We start from the raw sequence: 25,829 nt of genomic DNA, 5'->3' as shown, positions 1-25,829 counted from the left end.
ACGCATATGCCATGCAAATCACTTTTCCTAAAACACTGGACGTACAGATACCACGCAAAGCATCTACTGCGTATAAGTGTAGTAGTAATCACTAATCAGGCTGCGTATAAGTCAAGACCATCGAGAACTCTCCGCAAAACGTGATGTCTTCGGTGCATCCCTCCTGCCTGAATCGACGGGGATGAGAAATCCGGCAATCAAAAAATCAATTAATCCAATCACTTTGCCAACCAAGGCTGCTATGATACAGATCGGGGAGATGGAGCAGTGCAGCCAGCCCATATAGCCGATGTAGCACGGCGTCGATGACATACAAGTAAGACGGCGGCGCCTATCACAGCTGCAGCGCGTGCCCATCGTCGCGGATGGTTATAGCTTGGCTCTTTTTGGTTTCCTATGAAGTCGGAAACCTTGCGGTGGTCGAAGGGCACGACGAGGATCCCGCGGTTGTTGATGACAATGTTGCCGAAGCCAGCGGCAGCTTGTTGTAGGACGGTTGAGGGAATCAAGAAGAAACTACCGATCTGATCCTTGACCTGGAACCACGACATGGAAGAACTACTGGCGGTACCTTCGCGGCCTAGCCGGAGGATGGAGCAGAGGACAGCCGATGGCTGGCGGTCGCGGTATTTGATAGATAGTCGGCAAGGACTTCAGAAACTGTCATTGCTCTTTCCAACAGATGAAAAAGATTTCACAGACGCAACAAATAGTACTCCATATTCCCGAGATAGAAGATTTACGCAGAAAACCTTTAAAAAACAAGTACACAAGCATCATCAAGACTTGGCATCTCTGCAGAGTCCAAACTATCTGAGACTGCATTGAGATGGATGCAAGGATTCACAGACAACAAGATTAACATATGCAGACAATCAAATCAAATGCACTTAAAAGTAGGTAACCGACTAACTGGTAGTATCTGCAAGTGACAAGCCATCAGTCAGTACCAAGTAGACAGTCCAACCCAAACAGCATAACAAGATTGTTTTTTTTAGTCTTTCATTTCACCGCATCGCTACTAAACAGTTTCTTCCTAATCTCACTTGGGTGTTCCTTCCTCCTCACTTGGGTGTTTCTTCTTCCTCCTCAGATCACAGGGGTGTTTCTTCTTCCTCCACAAAATAATATTCAGCAACCTCCTACCAAGGACAATCAACAACAGTTAAATTAAAGCATCAATCTCGCAAAATCTATACAATAACATAAATACTAACATAATCTTGAATAGGCAGCCACTTGTCGAAGGAACCATCATCGCTGTCTTCATCGATGTCTTCATCGATGTCTTCATCCTTCTTACTCTTTCCAAGGATTGACTCCACGTCTTCATCGCTGTCTTCATCCTTCTTACTCTTTCCAAGGATTGATTCCACGTCGGCAGACTCAATATTGACATGTTCTGGCTTCTTGTCATTTGCTTGAGCTTTGACTTCATACGCATTGGCAATTGTTAGTTTGTTACAAGGCAAAGTTCCAAGAGGTGTGTGCAAAAGAAATGCCAACAAATGAAAATAGAAACAAAGAAGAACTCCAGATACCATTTTCCTTGGGGGCTGGGGCAATCTTCTCCCTCTCTTCATCTGAAACTAAAACGAGACCACCAATTAAGTCCTGGCACATAGGGTAAATTAAATACAAGAGTTAACAGGAATCAAGGCTCCGTAGAAATCATCATCACTGTCTTCATCCTTCTTAAACTTCCCAAGGATCGGTTCCACATGGGCAGACTCTAGTGACGAGGAATAAGTCTGCATACCATTTTCCTTGGTGGCTGGAGCGATCTTCTGCCCCTTCTCATCTGAAATTAAAACAGACCACTGAGTAAGTTCTTGTACGCAGGGTAGATTGAACACAAGAGCACTACTACAAGTACAGCAACACGCATATATACACCTTTAGGTCCTCCTTCGACCTGCTGGATACCCTTGTACCCAGAGAAGAAGACGCTGGACGACTTGGAGGTGTCCAAGAGATCAATCTCCTCCTTGAAGACCAGGTCAAACATGACCTGGAGGAACTTGTTGGTGGAGAAGGTCCCAACGGACAGCTTCCGGTTATCCACCTTCATAAACATGGTCGCCTCTTGGTCTTTCTTGACCTTGCCAAGGGCACCCTACCAAGAGTAACAGAACAAAGAGGAACATCTCAATGACCAGATAACATAAGGCACAATAAAAATACTTGTGCACAGCTTGGAGTTACAAGAAGAAACTAGGGATATGAGCATATGTCAGTGAGACAATAAATTACATGCTCGTCACAAGAGGTGTTGCAAGTTATAATAAATGACAGATGGGCCTTAAGTTGAGCAAACCTCAGAGAGATGCAGGAGATGGTCACCTTCAGGTGAGACCTTCGACTCTCCAGCCTTAACCTCACAGCCTATGGACAAGTTAGATAGGAGGCTCAGATACATGTACATACTTCAGGTATTCTATCGATGTAAATAATTGCAGAAACAGAACATAGTCAGGTCTCAGGTGATCATGTTTGACCAGAGAGGATTTCATAGGGGTGAATGACATGTATGGTGCAAGGTATGTTTCGGCTTGTTGGGGCAGTAATAAGCAGAAACTAGAGGATTAAAATGAATGGTGGCTGCCCAGAGAAGAACAATAAATATGATTAGTAAGAAAAAAATGGAATCACAGCACAGCTACAACGAGTTGGATCGAGCCAACTGTTGGTTAGATTACAGGCAGAAGATTCGAAGGCATGCAAATCTATCATCATACATGTCGTTGCCTAATCGACGGTACCTCGGAGGAGGGATCCTCACGAGGGGGAGAAGAAGTAGGGGCCATAGGGCGGAGTGCACACGGGACGGTGGTACGCGAGTTACCCAGCTTCGGAACACCTGCACGATGACAGGGCCTACTGCTGCTTGTCCGGAATTATCTGGGCGCTTTCGCGTTGTTACAATGAGTTGTGGTTGTGCCTCTAGGGCTCCCGGGATCCGGCTTATAAAGGCGCACGGATCTAGGGTTTACATGGAGAGTCCTAGCCGGATTACAGATAACCTAACTACGGTACAATATCTTGCCGTGCACGTCACGGATCCGCCTTCCATATACGTCGTATCGGATCCGGGTTCCTCATGGGCCTCCATGGATCCGGGTTACTCCTATGTCGGTACGGATCCGGCCTGCCGATCCCGGGCTGGACTTCTTCCTTCATGATCAACGACAGACTCGGGCCGCCCGATGGGCCACATGCCTCATCACCGTCCGTGGGCCACCCGGGCTTGCCGGATCTAGGCACTGTCGATGGTACACCCATGAAGTATACCCACAACAGTAGCCCCCAGAGTTCTCCGAGTTTCACCTGCAGTTTCCGCCTTGCTGGTTCATAATAATCTCCGGCAAACGTTGGTAACGCGGAGAAACTTGAAGAGCTCCAACTTTGCATTTTCTTCTTTTCTCCAACTTACAGTCGGAAAATGTTCCCACCCCGCGGGACTTCATCCATCGACGTTCAAATGAACATCTCCGGGTTACTCCCTGCTTGAATGAGAGACAACTTATTTACCCGGAATCTTAAGAGACTCAAAACGGTTTCTGAAATCCTTCATCTTCAGATCACACGCAACAACGGAAATTCCGCATTTCCCGCGCACAACTTCCTTGTTTCCCGCGCTAAATTTTCGCAGACACAAATCTTCAACCGGAATTTTCGGGAGTGCATGGTTAAATTACCTCCACGTCATTTTACCGCATTTGACCTAAACACGTGTCATCCATCCAACGGCGTGACCGTTCAGTTTCCACCGTTGGATCCGGATCTCGAATCTCCGAGCGCGGCCTATAAATACCCCGCGGCTCGGTGAAAAATCATTCTTTCACCCCCTCTCACCACATCGTCTTCCTCCACGCGCCAGCGCCGCTCGCCAGATCTCAACTCCGGCGACCTTCGCCACAGCGAACTTCGTGCGCCGCCGAACCAAGACTCCCCTCGCACCAAGATCTTCACGGTTGAACGAGAAACTCGCTCCGCCGCCGATTCGTGGTCACGCGGGTTGATTTCCTCCAAGTTCGGCGACCTCTTCTCCGCCGGAGCTCCGTCGAGCCTCCGCGCCATTAGCGGTAAGTACGCCGGCCTTGTAGAAGACAACCTAGTGTAGAGGTTAGGCCTAGTGATCCGGGTACTCAAATACTTTGTATGGGTGCAGCCAGAAGCATGCCACTCGAATCTTCACTTTGCACTGGTAGCTCTTCGAGTAGCCCGGATCCCAATCAGATAGAACCCATATGCCCGGATCCCATATCATTCCTGCCACCATATGTTTCCGACATCGGACTAGCTCAACCTTTTTCCGCATCTTCCAGCACCGCTCCAAGCCGGATTCCTACCCTCCAAGAGCTCCGAGAAGAACTCGAAGGGCAAGCTCGAATGGCAGCTAAAGTACAGGAGGCGGAAAACAAGAAGGCGTCCAAGGCCCGGATCCGTGAGGGAGAACGGGGTCAATGGTGGCCTTGCGAAACCACCGACGTGGAGCTTAGAGAGCTCCAGAACGAAGGAATGATCTCCTCTCATTGGAGTTTCACACGTGACTCCGTCGTCCCCAAGCCCGAAGCCGGAGAAGTTGTTATGACTAAGGCTTGGGTGGAACGCGGACTTTCACTCCCTCGTTCGGAATTTTTCCTCTCCATCCTCGGCACCTACGGGCTCCAGCCACACAACATTTGCCCGAACTCTTATCTTCTTTTGTCCAACTTCGTGACTCTCTCGCGAAGGACATCTTGGGATCCGGCCGGACGTCAAGTTGTGGCGGTTCTTTTTCCGGGTGAAGAAAGAAACCAAGGAGAAAGCTATGGTGAACTCGCGGAAGCATGACTTTTATGCTCCGCCCTAGTCGCATGTACCCTCCTCATGACTCACACGAATCCGTCCCGCATCGGAACGCCGGATGGTTTTATGAGAAGAACGCCTCGGTTCCGAAGGTCCATGAAGGCCTCCCCGGCTTGTCAACGAGCCTCCGGAAGAGCTTGCAAGCCGGAGCTTCGTTCCTTCGCTCGCCCGGACCCCACTGCCGGAGAAGGCTGCGCGGAGAATCTCTTGGCTAGTCCACGACGGACTAACCGGAGCCCAGCTCACACTCGGCTGGTTTTCTCGGAGAATCCAGCCTCTACGCTATAACGCGCGCCTGATGTGCGCCTATACCGGGGCGGATGATCTTCTCCGAGTAACCCGCCACGACCTTCCGGCCGATTCTCTGAAGAGAAGGATCAAGACGCTGGTGAAGATTCCGAGGGGCCAACAGGTCCCGGAATTGACCAAAGACATTTTTACAAACGACCAGTGTCCTCCGGTAATCTTTGTTCCTTTCAGTGCTTCAGACTTCATAAGTATTTAGATGTTTTAACTTAACTTTTATCCATATTCCTTCCAGCTCAACGCTCTGGCGGAGGAAGATTTTCGCGCTATTCTCCGCGTCCCCGTCACTGAAGACACGGCGGAGGAGGTTCCGGACGACGACGAGGAGGAAGAGGAACAAGCGCCCCGCAAGGCGGCCCCTCGACCTACAAAGCGTCCCCGCGCCAAGGCTTCCGGCTCTGAAGCCGGAGCTAGCGGCGAGGCCTCCGCCAAGAAGCCGAAGACGGTAAAACCACCTCCGCTAGACTCAAGAAAAGCGGAGCGTGCACGCATAAGGATGCTTTCGACGGCCGGCCAAGGCACGCGCCCCATCATCCCCGGCGCCCCGTAAGTTTCCGAGTCATGACGCGATTTTAACTTAACGAAATTATCTCTTGTCTAAACCCTTCCTCTTGTTCGCAGGAATCCGAAAGTCACTGCCACGCGGACCACCAGCCAAGAGCCCATCACTAAATATATGAAGAAATCTCCGGCTATTGGTCCCTCTACCCCGCGTTCCACCAAGCGTCACCCACCCAACTCCCCAACCGTCGCCCCTCGGGCGGATCCATCTCCCCCACTGCCGCAAACACTCCACCGGAAATAATTCCGGTTAGCAGCGAGAATGTGGGCGACGAAGATCCTAAGGCCAAAGGCCCAGCCCAAGAGGAGGCGGGAAAACAAGTACAAGGAGAGGCGGAAGTAACTTCTTCTGAGAAAGCTGGAGAAGGTGCTGGCGACATGGTCGTTTTTCCGAAGAACTTTGGAGATCCGGCTGACATCACTTCCACCCCAAAGGCCTACGCCACTAAATTTTTCAACAAGCTGACTGAGGCGGAAAAGTGGGAGCTTCAACAAGACCTGCTTAACGCCATGCTAAACAATGCCCGGGGAAGCTCGATTCCAGGACGTCGGAAATCCAGGACTTCAAGAAAAATGTTGGCCAATTCTGCGACCAACTCATCTGCAAACAAAAGGTATTCCCCAGTAGCCCCCAAGCATGTAAGCGGAAACTAAAAAAGTAGTTAGCGCTTAAATGCTTAGAGAAAGATTACTTCCGGGAAAGTTTTTTTTTTAAAATGAACCAGTAGCCCCCAAGCATCATGGCGGAAAGGTTCCGGCAAGGATGCTTTAAGAGAAACCACTATTACAGGCGGAATTTTTACTCCTGCACTGTTTTAAAATTTACAGGAACAACAGTGCCTGCACTACGAGCTCGCACAAGAACATTGCCTTGCAGCGCCGCGTTACTCTTAGTCAGGCGGAGAATATCCGGACCCTGAAGGATGAAAAAGCAGAATTGGCTAAGCAACTGGCGGACGCCCAAGGTTGGTTTCCGCCTTCTTCTTCACTAACCAATTTCCGACTTTGAACTTATTATTAACTTATACCATTATAGGCGCATCCTCTTCCCTTGCTACAGCCTCAACCGAACTTGAGAACCTGCGCTCCTCGTACCAAGAATTGGAGACGAAGCTAAAGGAGGCGGAACTTAAGAGGGAGCAAGCCGAAAAGCAATTGGCGGAGAAAAACTCCGAGCATGCCGGGGAAAAGGGCGAGCCGGTGTTAAAAAAGAATGCCGATAGCGAGACCATCAAGAGGCGGCAGAAAGAGATTGATGGACTCCGGAAATTTATGAGGACGGTGGAACAGCACTGGGACTTGCTCAACGAGAACATCATGGGTACCAATGCTAGCACCTTGCCCAGATTTTTGTTCCGACGTTTTACTTTATGCTCAAAACCGTACGCTCATATCCTCATTGTTTTATGTAGAGCCCCTTGGGTATTCTGAAGAACGCCGGAACTTGTACCCACGTGACGACCTCCTTCAGCTTGCAGGCGATGACTGCAAAGATCTTATCTCCGCCTCCCGCAAGATATGCTACAACTTATCCATCAAGAGGAGCCGCACTCGCGACGTCCGGAAACTTATCGAGAAGATGGATATCCTGCCGGAACCGGTGACGGATCCGCAAGCATCCTCAGCCCGAGGCGCGAGCTGCAATGGCCTTAACCATGTGCCTGGCACATACTCCGGATCTTGATCTTGATGAAGTGACCACGGGCGTTCCTCCGGATGCGGATGTCAACGCGCTACTGGATGCAGTGAGCGGTTACGATACCCGTATCGCGCGAAGAATCCGGCATGAGGAATTCTACGACAAGGTCGTCCTCCCTGCTGACGAGCTCGTAGAAGCTGAACTTCGAAGGAGCTTGTCGCCAAGGCGCGACTCGCGGAATCCGAACCCAATTCACCTGGACCAGCTCCAAGGAAACTCCCCAAGAGGAACCCAAGACCAGCGCTGCTGCTTCCAGAAAAAGAAAGTGAAGAAGATGTGTCTTCTCCGGCCGAAGGCGCCAAGGAACAAGATCCGGAGGGCAAGACTTCTCCGGCTAAGGGGAGTGAGAACTTTTATTCCTGCGGGAAAAACAATGCATCATTTTGGCCCCGGCGAGGGTTTGTAATAAGACTAAATTCTTAAGTAGCTAGGAACGAAACGATTATGCATAGGGCGGAAAAACTTATCCCGCTATCCGTTTAATATTATGTGCATGTTTCGTTTTTTGTCGGAAAGCAAGTGCTGATCTCGTTATTCTCCGGCTTGCCCGCTTGACCTTCCGCGAGCCGGAAAACCTTAGCCGGAGACGCCGCCGCCGGCGACGAAGCCCAATGGCAATCCGTCCATAACCGCGGAAACAAGCCCCCGGGCATAGGTGCCGGAAATCGCTACTAGGAATCCACGAGTTCGCAACGAGATAACCACTTAATCGGAAAACTTAAGCTTACGTCCTAAAGGACGATTTTAGAAATCACAACTTTTATACACGCCTAGGCGGAAAACATCCAGCTCTGCGGTTTTAGTCGGAAAAAACATACATGATCTAAAATGAACAAGTAAAGGAGGTAAAAGACTCAAAGAGTGAACCATAAGCTTTATTTCATTGATCATGTATAACTATTACGAGTTTGTAACTCGGAAAAATATGCTAAGTGTAGAAAGGACGTAGCTGTGCTATATTCCAAGGGCGATCTGTTTCATCGTAGATGTCATCCGGATCCTCACGCTTGCGTTTCCGGCGCCGTTAGCGGGTCTATCCCTCGGCTCACGGAAATCGACAAGGTAGTACGATCCGTTATGAAGCACTTTGCTAACGACAAAGGGTCCTTCCCATGGAGATTGCAACTTATGGTCTTTCACCTGTCGAAGGCGGAGGACCAGGTCTCCGGCCATGAAGGAGCGTTTCCGAACTCGACGACCGTGATAGCGTCGGAGCTTCGCCGGTAGATGGCGGAACGCCGGTCGGCTAGATTCCGAGCTTCTTCGATCAAGTCCACGGATAGTCTGTCCGGCCTCGTCGACTGTTTCATCGTTATAGGCGGAAACTCGCGGTGAATCATGGATGATGTCGGAGGGAATCACGGCTTCGGATCCGTATACCGGGAAGAAAGGGGTAAACCCCGTTGACCCGTTAGGGGTAGTTCGCAAACTCCACAAAACAGCGTCCAGTTCGTCGGCCCAAGCTCCGGCTGCTCTTCGCAGCGGCTCTTCGAGGCGTGGCTTGATTCCTGATAATATTAGACCGTTAGCTCTTTCGACTTGACCATTGGATTGTGGGTGAGCCACAGATGCAAGGTCCAATCGAATCCCCATTGTCTCACGAGTAATCCTTCAATTCTCCCCGAGCGAAGTTTGTGCCATTATCTCGTGATTATGCTTGTGTGGGATGCCGAATCTCATTACGAGGCCGATGACAAATTTTAGTGCCGTAGCACCGTCGGCTTTTCTCACCGGCTTGGCCTCGATCCACTTGCTCGAACTTGTCAACGACGACCAAGAGGTATTCGCAACCACCACGAGATGATCTTTTTAATTTACCAACCATATCAAGCCCCCGGACCGCAAATGGCCAGGTGATAGGTATGGTCTTCGGCTCTTGGGCCGGAGCGTTTGGTTGAGTAGCGTAGTATCGACAACCTCGACAGGTCTTGACTATCTTATCCGCGTCTTCTTTAGCTGTGAGCCAATAAAAACCTAGCCGAAAAGCTTTTGCAACGAGTGATCTGGGAGCGGCATGGTGCCCGCAGTCCCCTGCGTGGATCTCTCTGAGGATTTCAATGCCATCCTGATTTGATACGCATTTGAGAAATACCCCTGTTGCACTTCGTTTGTAGAGCTGTCCATCGACAATTGTGTAGGATCGTGCTCGTCTGATGATCTGGCGTGCGAGGACCTCGTCCTCCGGCAACTTCGATCGATGAGGTAGTCCGAGAAAGGCCGTGTCCGGGCCGGAATGATAGCTAATACCTCTTTAGCCGGAGACACCGCCACTTCGGGTTTTCCGGGTTAGCGCCCTTCACCGAGGGTATCCGGAGATGCTCTAGGTAAATTCCGGGCGGAATTGGCTTTCTGTCGGATCCGAGCTTGGATAGCATATCTCGCCGCCGTATTGTCGTCTCTTCGACGTACTTGACTTCGTATCCGAGGAAGCTCTTGGCGATCTCGTCAACTTCGTCTCCGTAGGCCGCCATGACGGAATTTCCGGCGTTCCGGGTTCAGGCTACTTGCTGTGCCACCGGGTCGGAATCTCCGCGGCAAATGATGTGCTTGATCCCTAGTTCCTTAGCGATGCGCGGTCCGTGTAGTAGAGCCTCGTATTCCGCCATGTTATTTGTAGCTTCGAAGTGGATCTGCGGAACATACCTGCAGTTCTTCTCCGGTAGGGGACTTCGAGGTGACTCGGCTCCCGAGCCTTGATGCTTGCTTGGATCCGTCGAAGTGCATGACCCATGTTTACGGTTCCGGCTCCGGACTTGCATCCGGAGCTTCGTCCAATTTGCAACGAAATCTGCCAAGACTTGGGATTTGACCGCAGTCCTTGGCTTGTAAGCGATGTCGAAGGCGGATAATTCGATGCCCCACTTAGCTGTTCGTCCTGTTGCGTCAGCGTTGTTGAGAATTGTTGACAGCGGAGCTTTGCTCACAACTGTTACTGGGTGCTCTTGAAAGTAGTGTCTCAACTTCCGGCTGCCTAGGAATACTCCATAAGCTAGCTTCTGAAAGTGAGGGTATCTTTGCTTTGACTCCGTCAGCACCTCGCTAATGTAGTAGACCGGTCTTTGGACATCATATTCATGACCTTCTTCCTTTCGCTCCACCACGATGACGAGGCTGACGACCTTGTTGGTGGCCGCCAGATAAAGGAGCATTGGCTCGACTCTCTCGGGGCTGCCAAGATAGGTGGGGAGGTAAGTATTTCCTTCAACCCACGAAGAGCTGCGTCGGCTGCGTCGTCCCGGTACAAATTTGTCCGTTTTCTTCGACGAGCTTGTACGAGAGGTAGCGCCTTCTCGCCAAGACGGCTAACAAACCTGGCGATTGCTGCAACGCAACCGGTTAGCCGTTGCACATCTTTGAGACAAGTTGGTCGTTTGATGCACGGGATTGCCTTGATCTTTTCGGGTTCACCTCAATGCCTCTGTGAGAGACTATGAAGCCAAGAAGTTTTCCGGCTGGCACGCCAAAGACGCACTTCAGCGGATTCAACATCATCTTGTACCTGCGGAGGTTGTCGAAGGTTTCTGTGAGGTCGCCGATCAAGTCGGATCCTTTCCGGGTCATGACCGCGATGTCGTCGACGTAAGCGTGCACGTTCCGGCCTATTTGGTCCTTCGAGCACCGCTGCATCGTACGTTGGTAAGTAGCACCTGCGTTTTTCAAACCAAAGGGCATAGTAACATAGCGAGTAAGTACCAAACGGGGTAATGAATGAAGTCGCCTTTTGGTCGGATTCCTTCATCCGGATCCGATGGTACCGGAATACGCATCAAGAAAACACGAAGTTCCGCCCCGCCGTCGAATCAATGACTTGGTCAATGCGCGGCAGGGGGAACGGATCCTTCGGGCAATGTTTGTTCAAGCCAGAGTAATCGATGCACATTCTTAGTATTTCAGTGTTCTTTTTGGGTACAAGGACAGGATTCGCGACCCAATCGGTGTGGATAACTTCTACTACAAAACCTGCTTCTAGTAATTTTGCTAGTTCCATTCCTATGGCGCGGCGCTTCTTATCTCCAAAGCGTCGCATAGCTTGCTTCACCGGTTTAGCTCCCGGATTTATGTTGAGGTAGTGCTCGGCGAGTTCCCTAGGTACTCCGGACATGTCGAAAGGTTGCCATGCGAAGATATCCATGTTAGCGCGGAGGAACTCGACGAGCGCGCTTTCCTATTTGGGGTCCATGTTTGCCCCGATCGAAACCTGCTTGGAAGAGTCACCCGGAATAAGGTCATGCTTCTTAGTTTCTATCGCGGGCTTGAAGGAGGTTTTCCGCTCGGAGATGCTGCTTCTTGGTGGTCTGCATCTCGGTCGGATCCACCGCGGCCACTGTAGCCTTTCGGCTCTTCTCCGGATATGACGGACTCGCGAAGGCGGCTTCGCCCAACTCGCACTCATGAGCCTTCTTATAGTCTCCGGTTATGGTGATCATACCGTTGGGACCCGGCATCTTGAGCTTGTTGTAGATATAGCACGCCCTTGCGTGGAACTTGTGGTAGGTGGGCTGCCGAAGATGACATGGTAGGAGCTCTTGAAGGGCACAACTTCGAACGTGATCTTCTCTTCGCGGAAATTATGAACATCGCCGAAGGCCACGGGAAGTGTGATGCTTGCCGAGGGAGTTCGCCTTCTTACCGGAACCACGCCGTGAAACTCGGTTGTCTTTGTGTTTGAGCTGTTCCTTGGTGAGGTTCATCCGCTCCGAGTCTCCGGGTACATGATGTTCAAGCCGGCTCCGCCATCCATGAGGCACTTGGAGAAGTCATACCCGTCTATGCGGGGACTCACAACCAAGGCGTAATATTCTTTTGGCACGGAGGCGGGATGATCCGCCCTGTCAAATGTGCACGGAACTTCCGACCACTCGACATCTTGCGGCACGGCCGAAGCCGTGGCGTTCGAGAACCGGGTAGCTGATTTTGCGGCGCGGATCGTGGGGGTTCCGAGGAAGGTGTGGTAAGCCCCCACGCTCTTCTTCTCGAAGGGGTTGGATTTTCCTGCGGTTCCGGCTTTGGGATCCGGCGAGTTATCATCCTCGTCCATCGCCTCGGAACTGTCCTCCTCCTTGTCCTTGTTCTTGCCCTTGCCTCCTTTGCCGCGTGGGCGGTGCTTCCGGGCTCGTTTGTATCCCGCCTCCGGGTCATTCTTGAGGTCGTTGACCCACTTGCGGTTGCGGTTGGTGTGAGTGGACTTCCCGTAGCCGGATCCAAGTGGGCCGGGCGGGGCATGTCTCTGTACTCCTCGTAGGTTTGCGGAGCGCGGGATCCGCCGGCGGTGACCTCGGTGCCATGCTCGTCGACCCCTGCCGGCTCCGCCTCCACGGCCGCGTCCTCTTCCGCCTCCCCGAACCTCCGCGTTGGAACGCCATGGCGACCATCTCGGATCCGCCACTCTTCGGTCATCGGGGTTTTTGCGCTTGTGGCCGTCTGTTGTTACCGTTATCACGGTTCTTCTTTTCTTGGTGCGGGGGGATTCGTTGTAGCTGCGATATCACCGCCTGCGTCGTCATCGGCGGCGGTGTGATCACTTGCAATGGAGATCATCTCATCCAAAGTCGGTTTGTTGGCGTTAGCCAAACATGTAAGCTTATGCCTCGGCAATCCTCCTCTCTGCAGTCCACCAATAAAGGCGTACATGGCAGTGGTGTGATCGACGTTTTCGCACTCGTTCTCGCATGCCAACCATCGTGTGAGGAAGTTTCTTGAGGTTTCTCCCTTCTTCCGGATACAAGCTTGTAAGTCGCTTGTCGTGGCGGGTCTTTTGTAGGTGCCCTCGAAGTGTTTCTCAAAAGCGGTCTTTAGGTCGAACCGAGCAAAAGATGGAGTTCTTCTCGAGGTCGTCGAGCCGGATCCGGGCTGGTCCTACAAGGTACAAGCCGGAGCATGCGGCGAGCGATGTTAGGGGTTCCTCCGGCGAAGGTTCTTCGCATTGTAGTAGTCCTCAATCCGGGTATCCGGCCTTTCGGTGCCATCATAATGCTTCGGATTTCCGGGTAGCTTGAGGGAGCTCCTTGGCTTTGGTTCCTCTCGAATCATTCCGCCAAAGCACTTCGGACCAATGTAGTCGGTTCCGTACTCGTTAAGGCGGTCCCGTGCGTCGCGTGAGCCGTGGCGGGGAGACTTTGAGCGAGAGCGAGATCTCCGGCCATTGCCTCCGTCTCCACCTCCGCCGCCACCGCTAGGTGGTGGTGAGGAGACCTGCGAGGTGGGCGGTCGACTTCTTGCTTCCGCCATCCGAATCTCCGCGCCCTTCCGCGGTGCCGACTCCGGCTCCTGTGGCTGCCTTCGCCTTGGCGGCTGGCTGCCCTGGTCATGCCGGCGGGGCTCGGGTCACGGCTCCGACGAGGCTGCGGGTCGCGGCTCCTACGAGGTTCGGGATCGCGGTTCGGCGAGGTTACGGGCCCCGGTCTTCATTCCGACTCCTCCTAGGCTCGGGCTCACGAACATTGTTCGGTTCCGGCGAGGTTCCGGCGAGCGCTCCTCGTTTCGTTTCTTGGCAGCACGTTGTCGCGGATAACAATTGCACCGTGCCCTATGGGCCCGGTGTTTCCGAGCTGGACTACGGCGGCGAGGGGGTCGCGGGTAACCGTTGGGCGGAGGAGAGGGTTGCGGTATCTGTCTCGTCCGGAATACATCGCATCCTTTCCCTTTCTTGGATCCGACGGAGGCGTCCGTGACGGGACGGGGATCGGATTTGGGTGTTCCACGGCCCTCCTTCACGCGCTCCGAGGATCCGGTGTGTGATTCATCATCGGGATGCCGATCGGCGTGGGCGTCCTTACGCGCGGTGGATACACGGTTATCCGGATTGGATTCCAACCTGCGCGAAGTATCCGCCTTGCTCTTGCTGTCGCATTGCTTCGAAGCGACAAGTGTGCGGAGATGGTTGATATCAACTTCTTCGTCTTTCTTCTTCGACAATTCCATTGCTTTCGGCATGTTGTCCTTTGGAGTTTCCGGCGGTCGGTGAGCTGCGGGCGTGTTGAAGGCTATCCTGCGAGGCGGAATTGCTTCTCCGACAATCCGATCCGCCTCCGCTGCGCGTAGGTCATCTTTACTTCCCGCTCAGCCCTCATGCTCTTGACGTGCTCGAGTGTGTTAGTAATCTCGCGGTCCTGTCCGTCGAAGTTTTCCGGCCGAGTCGCATGATGCGCCCTTCCTATCTTTAATGCAGCTTCGGCGTCGGCGAGCCTCTTGGGCGTGGCCGGCATCTCCTTTACGGCGGTTTCTAGAGCCTCCGGATCCGCGGCGTGGCCCGGAGTTATAGGTGTGTTAAGGATCGCTCGCGCGGCCACCTCTTCTGGCGACGGGATTTCCTCCGAAGGAGAATCCCTTTGGGGTCGCACCCGAGACATTGGAGATCCTTGTTGGGATGGCTCGGATTGGCTAACTTGGTCTCCGGATCCGGTTTGTCCCGTGGCCGCTGCTGCGTTGCGAGAACACCTTCGGTCGGGCGGAGTTGACTTCGAGCTGATCGCCGAGACCATACTCCTCCAACTTGCGCACGAAGTCATCGGATTCCATGGACGGAGTGTCTCCGGAAATTGGGCTCGGATTGCCCAAGATCGACTCTTCGACCGGAGCTTCGCTTTCTCCGACGAGTGAGCCCGATCCGGATCTGCGTTGTTTTCCGGTGCCTCTTCCTGCTCGGGACCGAGCTCAGAGCTTCATGCGGGGCGGTTCCGGCGGTATGGGCCAAGAAGTGTACGAAGTGACACCTTTGCTTCTCTAACACACTGGGAGACCCGGGCGGATGCCGCATCGGTCTTCCACCTTTGTTTCCTGCTCGGGGGCGGATTGGGTGGGCTTTGATTTTTCCGGATCTAAGGCGGAATCTTCGCTAGGAAGTTCCGGCGTCTCGAATCGGATCTTCGCGGCTGCGTCCCGCTCGGCGGCGGTCGCGTCGGCGCTACTTACCGGTGGGTTTCCGTCGGAATCGACGGTTTCCCCGATGAAGATGTGTATGCCGCCAAGCGGGACGATGGAGAGCTTGATGGGGTCGGTTTTAGCCGGAATCCGAGCACTCATCCGGAGGGACGATCGGCGGATTTCCGGCGTAAAGAACACGCCCCACGGCGATGGTGTCGTCGTAGCTTCCCGTGGCGGAACCCTCCCGGTTCCGGCCTCCGGACGCCGCGAGCCCCACGGTGGGCGCCAAGCGTCGTTGCCTAATCGACGGTACCTCGGAGGAGGGATCCTCACGAGGGGAGAAGAAGTAGGGGCCATAGGGCGGAGTGCACACGGGACGGTGGTACGCGAGTTACCCGGCTTCGGAACACACGCACGATGACGGGGCCTACTGCTGCATGCCGGGATTATCCGGGCGCTTTCGCGTTGTTACAATGAGTTGTGGTTGTGCCTCTAGGGCTCCCGGGATCCGGCTTATAAAGGCGCACGGATCTAGGGTTTACATGGTGAGTCCTAGCCGGATTACAGATAACCTAACTACGGTACAATATCTTGCCGTGCACGTCACGGATCCGCCTTCCATATACGTCGTGCTTGGATCCGGGTTCCTCATGGGCCTCCGTGGATCCGGGTTACTCCTATGTCGGTACGGATCCGGCCTGGCGATCTGAGGTTGGACTTCTTCCTTCATGATCAACGGCAAGCTCGGGCCGCCGATGGGCCACATGCCTCATCACCGTCTGTGGGCCACCCGGGCTTGCCGGATCTAGGCACTGTCGATGGTACACCCATGAAGTATACCCACAACAATACACAACAGCAGCAGCCTAGGATTTGAAGATTCCGCCATGTTCCACTAAACTGAACACAGACGGAGTCGTAAATCAAAAACGAAACGGGCCCAATGCGAGAAAAGCAGGGAGGGGCATGTCAGCGTTATCCCATAAGAACTCCATCGGAACAGCGGCGGCGGCAAGTCGCCGGAACGGGGGATGGGATGGCCCACGCCGGTTCTCTTTGTAGGGTTTCTCACCTGTGTTCTGGCCAGACAGTGTTGCGACCTTTGCCTTCTTATTAGAAGCAAGTGTCTTCAATGAGCTTTCAAGTGGCCTCTTCTTCCCAGTCTCTGGCTTCTGCAAGTAGCATTTGTGTTGTAAGTCCTGTAACAGCAGGGATAAAAGAATATAACAGGGAATGAAAAAGGACATCAAGCTGTAACAAACCTTGGATATTTCAGAATCAGACATGCTTTCAAGTGGCCTCTTCTTCCGAGTCTCTGGCTTCTGCATGTAGCATTTGTGTGGGGAGTCATGTAACAGCAGGGATAAAAGAGTATAACAGGGAATGAAAAAGGACATCAAGCTGTAACAAACATTGGATACTTCAAAATTAGACAGGCTTTCAGATGCACCCATGGATATTTCAGAATCAGGCGTGCTTTTAGATGCCCTCTTCTTTAGAGCCTCTCGCATCTGCAAGTAGCATTTGTGTTCGGAGTCATGTAACAGCAGGGATAAAAGAGTGTAACCCAGAATTTAAAAAGGACATCATCAAGCTGTAAAAAACCATGAGTGCTTCAAAAGCAGGCGTCTCCAGCGGGTTGTCTGATGCACTGTTCTTCCCAGCATGTGGCTTCTGCAAGTAGCATTTGTGTCGGGAGACATGCAACAGCAGGGATAAAAGAGTGTAACAGGGAATGAAGAATAACAGCAAGCTGTAACAAACCTGGGGTGTTTCAGAAGCAAGCATCTCCAACGGACTTTCAGATTTGGGTGATTCAGAAGCAGGTGTCCCTGGCAGGCTTTCAGATTTGGGTGATTCAGAAGCAGGCATCTCCGGCGGGCTTTTAGATGCCTCCTTCCGACGATCTTGCTTCTGCAAGTAGCATTTGTGTTCGGAGTCATGTAACAGCAGGGATAGTGAAACTGGGAATGAAAAAGAGAAAATTCCTTATTTGACATTGGCTTACAACATGGTTCCTTATTTGCCAATGGACAATATTTTCTTCCCTATTTGACATCTAGTCTTTTTGTTTCCTTATATGACACTCTAATTTTTTTTTTCACTAACGATGTTAAAGAGAGATGAAAAGACCTTTTTACCGCTACTGCATTATGTGAAGAAAATCGGTGAAGGACAACAGCTACTGTAATGATACATATTTGGCCATAATTAAATGGCCAACTAAGACCACTTAATTTTGTCAAAGAACAATTTTTGGTTCAAAATTTAGCCCTGTGATTATATAATTCGAAAAATGAAAAATTGGGCAGAGCCTCCCCTGTTTTTTTATGCCATATCTGACATTTAGATTGGGGATCCGCATTTTAGATTTCGCCCTTTACAGTTTAAAACTGAATTTCAACAAAGAAACAACAATCTATTTGAGTACCGATAACAAGCACAAGTTCAGAAACGTCTTGCTAATTGTCTAGTTTCCTGATCTGGTGACTGGTGAGTTCGTCAATTAGAAGTTTTCACACATTCACTTGCATGCCAGGTAGAAATCTCGGGATAGCCCCTGAACCTGCAGCTGGGTCGATGCCGAACCTTGTAGCAGCCAATCTGTTGCCTGGGGCCCCATCCACCGCCGCACCGTGGCCTGGGAGCTCTGTCCGCCGTGACATGCCTGGGCCACCGTCCGCCTCCGCACCAGGGTCACCGTCCATGGCCAGCAGCTCACGCCGATGCCACCGCGACGAGCTACCGGCTACCGCCAGCCGCCGCTAGGGTTAGGGTACAGTCGGAGTACGGGAACAGAAACGGTTCAAGTGGTTTGGTCACCTTTCGGATTTTTGGTTCAGTCCACTTGAGGGTATTTTGGTCCACCAAATAACTTTTAACGGAACAGAAGCAACAACAATGTCATATAGGGAAGAAAAATTGAAGGAGTCAAATAGGGAAGAAAATGTTGTCCAGTGTCAAATAAGGAAAGCCAGTGTCAAATAAGGAATTTCTCAATGAAAAAAGGACATCATCAAGCTGTAACAAACCATGGGTGTTTGAGAAGAAGGCGTCTCCAACAAGCTTTCAGATACACTGTTCTTCCCAGTATCTGGCTTCTGCAAGTAGCATTTGTGTTGGGAGTAATCTAACAGCAGGGATAAAAGAGTGTAACAGGGAATGAAAAAGGACATCAACAGGCTGTAACAAACCTGGGGTGTTACAAAAGCAGGCGTCTTCAGCGGGCTTTCAGATGCAGTTTCATTCCCAGTATCTTGCTTCTGCAAGTAGCATTTGTGTTGGGAGTCATGTAACAGCAGGGATAAAAGAGTGTTAACAGGGAATGAAAAGGACATCAAGCTCAAAATTTGTACAATAACATAAACACTAACATGGTCTTCAATAGGAATCAACGCTTCGTAGGAATCGTCACCGATGTCTTCATCCTTCTTACTCCTTAGAAGGATTGATTCCACATCGGCAGAGTCAATATTGACATGTTCTGGCTTCTTGTCATTTCCTTCAGCTTTGACTACATACTCATTGCCAATAGTTACAGGGCAAAGTTCCAAGAGAGATGTGTGCAAAAGAAATGCCAACGAATGAAAAATACAAACAAGGTAGAATTCCAGATACCATTATCTTTGGGGGCTGGAGCGATCTTCTCGCCTTCCTCTTCATCTGAAATTAAAACAACCACCGATTAAGTCCTCGCATGCAGGGTACATTGAATACAAGAGTCAATAGGAATCAACGCTCCATAGAAATCATCATGACAGTCTTCATCCTTCTTAAACTTCCCAAGGATCGGTTCCACATGGGTGGACTTTAGTGACGAGGAAGAAGTCTGCATACCATCTTCCTTGGCGGCTGCAACTATCTTCTGCCCCTCCTCCTCATCTGAAAGTAAAACAGAGCACCAAGTAAGTCCTCGTATGCAGGATAGATTGAAAATAAGAGCACTACTACAAGTACAGCAACACACATATATACACCTTTAGGTTCTCCTTCGCCCTGCTGGATACCCTTGTACCCAGAGAAGATGACGCTGGACGACTTGGAGGTGTGCAGGAGCTCAAACTCCTCCTTGAAGACCAGGTCAAACATGACCTGGAGGGACTTGTCGGTGGAGAGGGTCCCAATGGACAGCTTCCGGTCGTCCACCTTCACAAAGATGGTCGCCTCATGGTCTTTCTTGACCTTGCCAAGGGCACCCTACCAAGAGTAACAGAACAAAGAGCAATGACCAGATAACATAAGGCACAATAAAAATACTTGTGCACAGCTTGGAGTTGCAAGAAGAAACTAGGGATATGGGCATATTTCAGTGAAATAATAAATTACATGCTCGTCACAAGAGGTGTTGCAAGTTATAAGAAATGAGGGATAGGCCTTAAGTTGAGCAAACCTCAGAGAGATGCAGGAGATGGCCACCTTTAGGTGAGACGTTCGACACTCCAGCCTTAACCTCACAGCCTACGCACGAGTTAGATAGGAGGCTCAATTACATGTACATATTTCAGGTTTCTATCGAAGTAAAACAATTGCAGAAACGGAACATAGTCAGATCTCAGGTGATTATGTTTGACCAGAAAGGATTCCATGGACAATATTTTAGGGGTAAACGACATGTACTACACATGCAGAGCAAACTGAACGGAAACACGAGTCCATGGTATGTTTCGGCTTGTTGGGGCAGTAATAAGCACAGCTACGACGAGTTGGATCTAGCCAACTGTTGGTTAGATTACAGGCAGAAGAGTTGAAGGCATGCAAATCTATCGTCATACACAACAACAGCAGCCTAGGATTTGAAGATTCCGCCGTGTTCCCCTAAACTGAACACGGACGGGGTCGTAAATCGAAAACGAAACGGGCCCCATTCGAGAAAATCGGGGAGAGACGTGTGAGCGTTACCCGAGAAGAACTCCATCGGAACGTCGGCAGCGGCGACGGGGGACGAGGTGGGCCGCGCTGGCTACCCGAGAAGAGCTCCATCGAAACGTGTTTGGTTGGGAGGAATTAACACTGGGGAATGGGAATTAAACAGGTATGAGACTTAAAATCCATTGTATGGTTGGAAGCGAAGACATGGGAACTGAGAAAGGAAGGGGAAGGGGAGTTGAGGTAGGCAACTCCCGCAGATTTCTTCCCAAGGGGGGGGGGGCCTGGTAATTGAACTTATTTTTTTTAGAACACAGTACAACGCAGACGCTCACAAACACGCACGTACAAACATCCCTATGAACGCACGCACGCACATCCTACCCCTATGAGCACCTCCGAGGGACTGGGCCGGCATATCTTGAGGTTGACGAAGTCACCACTGGCGCCTCGCTGTTGACGAGCACATCACCTACCACTGAAAGAATAGTGCCGGTTAAAACCTGGAATAAATCCAGGTAAATGCAAACACCCATATCAAGTCTAGAACTTGAACCTGAGTGGGCTGGTTCCACCACAAGGGACCTAACCACGAGAGCCAAGCTCTGTTTGCGCCTGGTAATTGAACTGGGGATTGGGAATCTCTACTACTTAAAAAGTGGGAAGGCTAACCTGAGGTTGGGTGGCTAGGAGGATGGTTGTACCCCCAGCCCACCAGAGTTCAAACCCCAGGTTTGACATCTGTGTGTCTCATAACGGCGGAATATTCATTCAGTGGGAGGCGACGTTCCCGTCGACAGCGAGGCGTCTGTGGTGACTTCGTCAATTTCAAGATCCAATCCGCCAGCTCAGTCTTCCGGAGGTGCTCATAGAGGTAGGGTGTGCGTGTGTGCGTTCATAGGGGTGAGTGTATGCGCGTGTATGTGAGCGTCTACGTTTGTACTGTGTTTCTAAAAAAAAAAAAAAAAAAAGTGGGAAGGCGTTCCGTCGTCAGACCGTCCGTTCTTCGCTTCGTCAAGCTATCCTCCGTAGCGATGTCCCAGCGCTGACACATGGGCCCACCTAAGGCCCAAAGTTAATCCTCTAAAAGTCCACCTCTAATCACTCTCCCCGTACGCAAATTTGCCCTCTTCTTCAATTCCCCATCACGCCCGCGTACTCCACGCCACCTGCCGGCGCTCCCTGCTGGAGATGCATCAACAGCGGCGGCGGCGAAGCCCGCCTTCCCCTTTGGCAGAAAGCTCGTGGTACTCAGGAATATGTGGTTTTCTCCCACGCCTGCTTCCAGGAAGGTAACGGCTGAATCATCGGCGGCGGCGTACCGAGAAGAAGGGTCAGGCGAGAGGTGACGACGCAGCGGCGGAGAAAAATGGGCATGCCTCGTGGAAGAGGGCGGCGTGGGGCGTGACGCTCCAGAAAGCCAGGGCCGGCATCCAGGAGCCCGGCGAGAGCCGCGTCAGGTACTTTTGGACACGTTTGAGCGGCTCCTGTTCTTATCCAGCGGCGGCAACCTCGAGCTCAGAGCAGAGGCGGCGCAGGGACAAGGAGGATGCCAAAGGAGGCGGCATCGGCGTCGTCGTCGCCCGGAAGGCCAATGAGATGGAAATGGCGTCATACTCCTCCCTCGCGTCGTCGTCGTCCAAGAACTCCTACTCCGTCGCCGACTTCCCCCACCCCAACAGGAGCAGCAGCAGTCCGGGAGACGAGCAGCTCAGGAGATGCAACATAAGCTGCGCATTTGGAATAGTCAAATTTGACGAAATTCAGAATTATTATGAGAGATGTTTTTTGGGTGAATTGTTTTGTTAATGTTTTGGCACAGTGCATTGGGTCATCAGAGAGTAGCTGGAGCAAGAAGGTAACGAGGCAACATCCTTTCAGTCTGCAGATCTCAGGTAGTCAGGTATCCACAACAACAAAAGAAAAATTGGTCATCTCGCTGTATATGTTCTGGAGAGTGGGTTCAGAAATTGCATATAGCTGGTGAGTGAACAAACTGGGGAAGGAAATTTTGTGTAGAGGATAAGGAGGATGCTGCTGGAGGAGAGATTGCGCAACCCGCTTGCACAATGTCTCCCGTGGACCAGTGATAAACTGAAGGTACGTGAATTATGAATCACACCAGGATCTCGGTTCATTATTCCCTTCTTACTTTGCTAATTGAGCACTGAGCATGGTCACTATGGTATACCACCTGAAGGTTAACTGAAAAACATCAAATTCTTCAGTAAAGTTCAGTATAAGACTATGTTTTCTTCTAACCGAAATTTGCAACTTATGTTCAATGCAACTTTACTTCAGTATCCTTTTTTTGTGTGTACAGTATAGCGACGCAAGAGCTCACTGAACCGTTCGATGTTGTGCTCCATAAACTGCTTGTGGAGTTGGTCGTGCCAGGATTGATCATTAGGTAAGTACCCGCACATTACAATTTGGCCTGTGCCGTCGAAGAGTTACTGAAAGGTGATGGGGATTTTGAGGTGGATGAGAAAAATGAGAGGATAGTGCTCTTATGCTATTCTGCTACAAGTTGTGTCAATTTATTCATGTATAGTTTCTTATCTCTCAGTGAAATTAATATATTTATGTTGCTTGGCAAGCCTCACCACTTTGCTTGATGAAATTTTCATTTACATGAAATCTCTACCCAGTTGTATAAGCAAGAATATGTATGGCCCCAGGCAACACACAGGCCTATTTCCTATTATTCAAAAAGATCCACTGTGTTCTAACTTCTATATCCAGTATGAAAACCATTTCACAACTGATCTATGTATTTTGTTTCGGGTTGCACTACTATCAAGTATACCTGATGAAATACTTTACAATGAGTGTGATAAGATATTTTTGCAGCTTGGTGAGATATCGGTGTGATATTACGTAAATCTTCATTAGAAGCATGAACGTGTCACTCTAACTTCAGTATATTTTGGCCACTGCGTTTGAAATGATTGGAAATTTCTTGGTCAATTTCTCTCTTATTAACTATCTGATGTATAATGATATTTTAAATGAGATACATATTTATTTTGTAGTCGTGTTATCCAACAATATTTCTTGAATACAAAGGTTGCAAAGGAGCCTTTTCCGGAATAGCTGTATGGAAGTGCCATTCCATTTTGTGGGTTAAATTGGAATAGAAGCAGCTTCTACTTATGACATTCAAGTGTGTGTATTTTACGGTGAGCCCCTGCCTTTGGATCCTCGTACATACATATTAGCAAGATCTTAACATCCCATGGCCATTACATACTCCAAACATATGAAAAGAAGTGTGGAAAATCTGTTCAGTAAACTATATGATATTTGCAGAAATATATTTAAGAGTACCACATTGACGTAAGTTTGTTCTTTTGCTTTCCAAATGATGTACTGCTCTCCCTGAATATTTACATTGTCGGTATGCTACATCTTATCGACTTTGTGGAATGCATGGCTATTAACTTGCGAGTATGGTCATCCAATCATGATAGTACTACAAGTGAACTTGGATCTGTAACAATAGAGGAGGCGATATCCTATGGGATCAAGGTGGTTTCAGCGGCGCACTACCATCCCAGCGTGGTGCATGCCACTGATATCCCTCTTGTTGACAGGCAAGTAACCCTTGATAAAAAAAAAACTAACCCTTGATCTTGAATTTCACTTTTGTTTCCTATAACCTGTTAATCGAGTTTTAGAGAGAGACAACAAATCGACTTGAAATTTTTTAAAAATAAAATAAAAAACTAAACGACTTGATCCTTGGTGTCCGATCAAGAAAATATGGAGATTCTATGAACTCGGTTGTGTTTCAGGCCTTATATCGAAAAGCTTTGCTTTCGTTCTGTGAGTATTGCGGAAAACGTATGGGTGGGGCGGAACTGACGTGCTCAATTAATTTAAAAAGTTTCTTAAATGTATGGGTGGGGCAGATCTTCTTGGGTTTGAGTTGAGATTTCGATGAAAATTTTGATATGGGCAAATATTGGTAAATCTAACAATTTGTGATATTTCTTATGCGTCCTGGTAGAATAGATTAGTTTCATTATTGTGGATTTTTCAGTACATAGCACGCTAAGATGGATGAGGACTGGAACTGGTGATAATTGATGCACTTCTCCTGCAAATAAAATTAGCTCATGGGCCCATTAGTCAAAAGTTGTGTTTCTTGTTTCTTTGAATTTTTCTATCGAAGGCAAACTTGATTAAACTGATTAGAAGTTCAACTGGGACTTGACGATTTCTAGGGCTTTTGTGATAGTTAAATGTTGTTTTAGCAATAATATACGACAATATTTCCATTTTCATTGATTGAGAAGTAAAAAAGTATCATTCGATCAAGTCTCCTACAGTCCTACTCCTTCTGTATATAGTTTTTGGCACGGAAATTAAAAGGCGTATGTGGAGGGAAAATTACATCAATTTATGTGGGATTACCTTTGGCTAATTGAAATAAGAATTTTGCATGAGATAAGAAAACATAATCAAATTCCTAAAAGATTGTCCAGAGGAATGGTGCAACACAACACACACCATATTCTGTTTTTTTTTTCAAAAAAGAACAATACATCTTATATCTAGAAAAGGAAGGACTATGTTTGTAAGGCAGCACACGCTATATTCTGATTTTTTTAACAAAAAACAAATAAATAAACGGAAGGATTATACTTTTTTGCTCTTAGATTTTGATGATCAAATGCCACTGAGTTCTGCAATAGCCTCACGATGCAACGAGAGATCATACCTGCAAATCTCTGAAATATTTTCATTCGTCTCTTTATCTGTATTGTTTCGTGCAACGCACGAGCGGTCAACTAGTTGAACAAAAGAAGAAAGGAAAACGTTCCACTCGTTGTGCATGTTCACGCGCGGTTAAGATTTATTAGTCCCATTTTTATTTTCGTTCTTCTTTATTCGTATGCCATGCCAGACCTAGAATATGACAGGCGCCTGTGGTGACTTCGTCAATCTCAAGTCCCGCCGGATCAATTCTTCAACGCAGTCTCTTGGAGGTGCTCATAGGGATAGGGTGTGCGTGTGTGCGTTCATAGGGGTGAGTGTGTGCGCGTATGTATGAGCGTCTTTGATTGTTCTGTGTTTCGCAAAAAAAAAAAAAAAAAAAAAAAAAAAATATGACCTTCCTATATGGCAGATCTTGAGCAATAGATGTATTGATACGATGAAATGGTCCGTGAATTGATTTGCCAGGAGAATTTGACTGTCTTGCTTGTGACTCGCCGCCGCTGCCGGCCGGCAGTACCTCGTTGCTCTTTGCACGTGTACGTACGTATCTAATACATAAAATGTTCATCCGGCTTCATGTTTCTTGCACGGTATATGGTAAAATGGCAACTCTAATCAGTGTTTAATTAGGATAAATATTAGCATATGTTTACATGCATGCCTAAACTCTCTAAGAAAATGTCTCTCAAAGTCCCGCTAGGAATCCTCATCGCAGACCAAACATGGGAGTGGGACTAAGAGCATCTCCAGCCGCGTCCCCCAAAGGGATTAGGGGCGCACCGGACCAAAAAACCGTTCCAGCCGCGTTCCCCAAAGCCCATTTTTATCCGGCGCGCCCCGATACGGTGTCCAGCGCCCTGAGTCCATCCCCGTCCCACAGGGGATGTACCGGGGACGCCGGACACACCGAAAAGCGAGGCGGGGAGTGGCGGGGCCGACTCGTTAGCGGCACAATAAA

At 49.8% G+C, this 25,829-nt stretch overlaps 1 protein-coding gene across 5 annotated transcripts; it reads right to left on the bottom strand.

Annotated features, from left to right (window-relative positions):
• Positions 1-796: 796 nt before the first annotated feature.
• LOC124705695 (histone deacetylase HDT1-like) lies at positions 797-20,407 on the bottom strand. 5 transcript variants are annotated; one of them, XM_047237397.1, is made up of 19 exons: positions 20,180-20,405; positions 19,671-19,738; positions 19,258-19,477; positions 19,118-19,162; positions 18,899-18,943; positions 18,655-18,794; positions 18,475-18,543; positions 18,313-18,381; positions 17,045-17,194; positions 16,886-16,954; positions 16,693-16,791; positions 16,543-16,602; positions 16,353-16,452; positions 2,318-2,385; positions 1,897-2,116; positions 1,760-1,801; positions 1,542-1,589; positions 1,218-1,432; positions 797-1,142 (listed from the first exon to the last, which is right to left on the bottom strand). In XM_047237397.1, exons 1-19 carry the CDS (start codon positions 20,193-20,195, stop codon positions 1,095-1,097), a joined length of 1,791 nt encoding a protein of 596 aa, XP_047093353.1. In that variant the 5' UTR covers positions 20,196-20,405; the 3' UTR covers positions 797-1,094. The 5 variants fall into 5 exon arrangements, with proteins under 5 accessions (XP_047093353.1, XP_047093354.1, XP_047093355.1 ...); XM_047237398.1 differs by having other exon boundaries at positions 1,542-1,583; XM_047237399.1 differs by having other exon boundaries at positions 16,702-16,791.
• Positions 20,408-25,829: the final 5,422 nt, after the last annotated feature.

This window comes from Lolium rigidum, chromosome 4, assembly GCF_022539505.1.
Source record: "Lolium rigidum isolate FL_2022 chromosome 4, APGP_CSIRO_Lrig_0.1, whole genome shotgun sequence".
Taxonomy (NCBI): domain Eukaryota; kingdom Viridiplantae; phylum Streptophyta; class Magnoliopsida; order Poales; family Poaceae; genus Lolium; species Lolium rigidum.
The sequence above is the reverse complement of the archived record's forward strand: the minus strand, read 5'-3'. Positions and strand labels throughout refer to the sequence as shown.

Excerpts from the sequence above, each read along its gene's own strand:
- LOC124705695 (XM_047237397.1), bottom strand. Across the intron at positions 16,792-16,885 it reads CTGCTTTTGAAGCACTCATG|ATGCGAGAGGCTCTAAAGAA; the intron begins GTTTTTTACAGC and ends TGCTACTTGCAG. Across the intron at positions 1,433-1,541 it reads CCCAGCCCCCAAGGAAAATG|TCAAAGCTCAAGCAAATGAC; the intron begins GTATCTGGAGTT and ends ATGCGTATGAAG.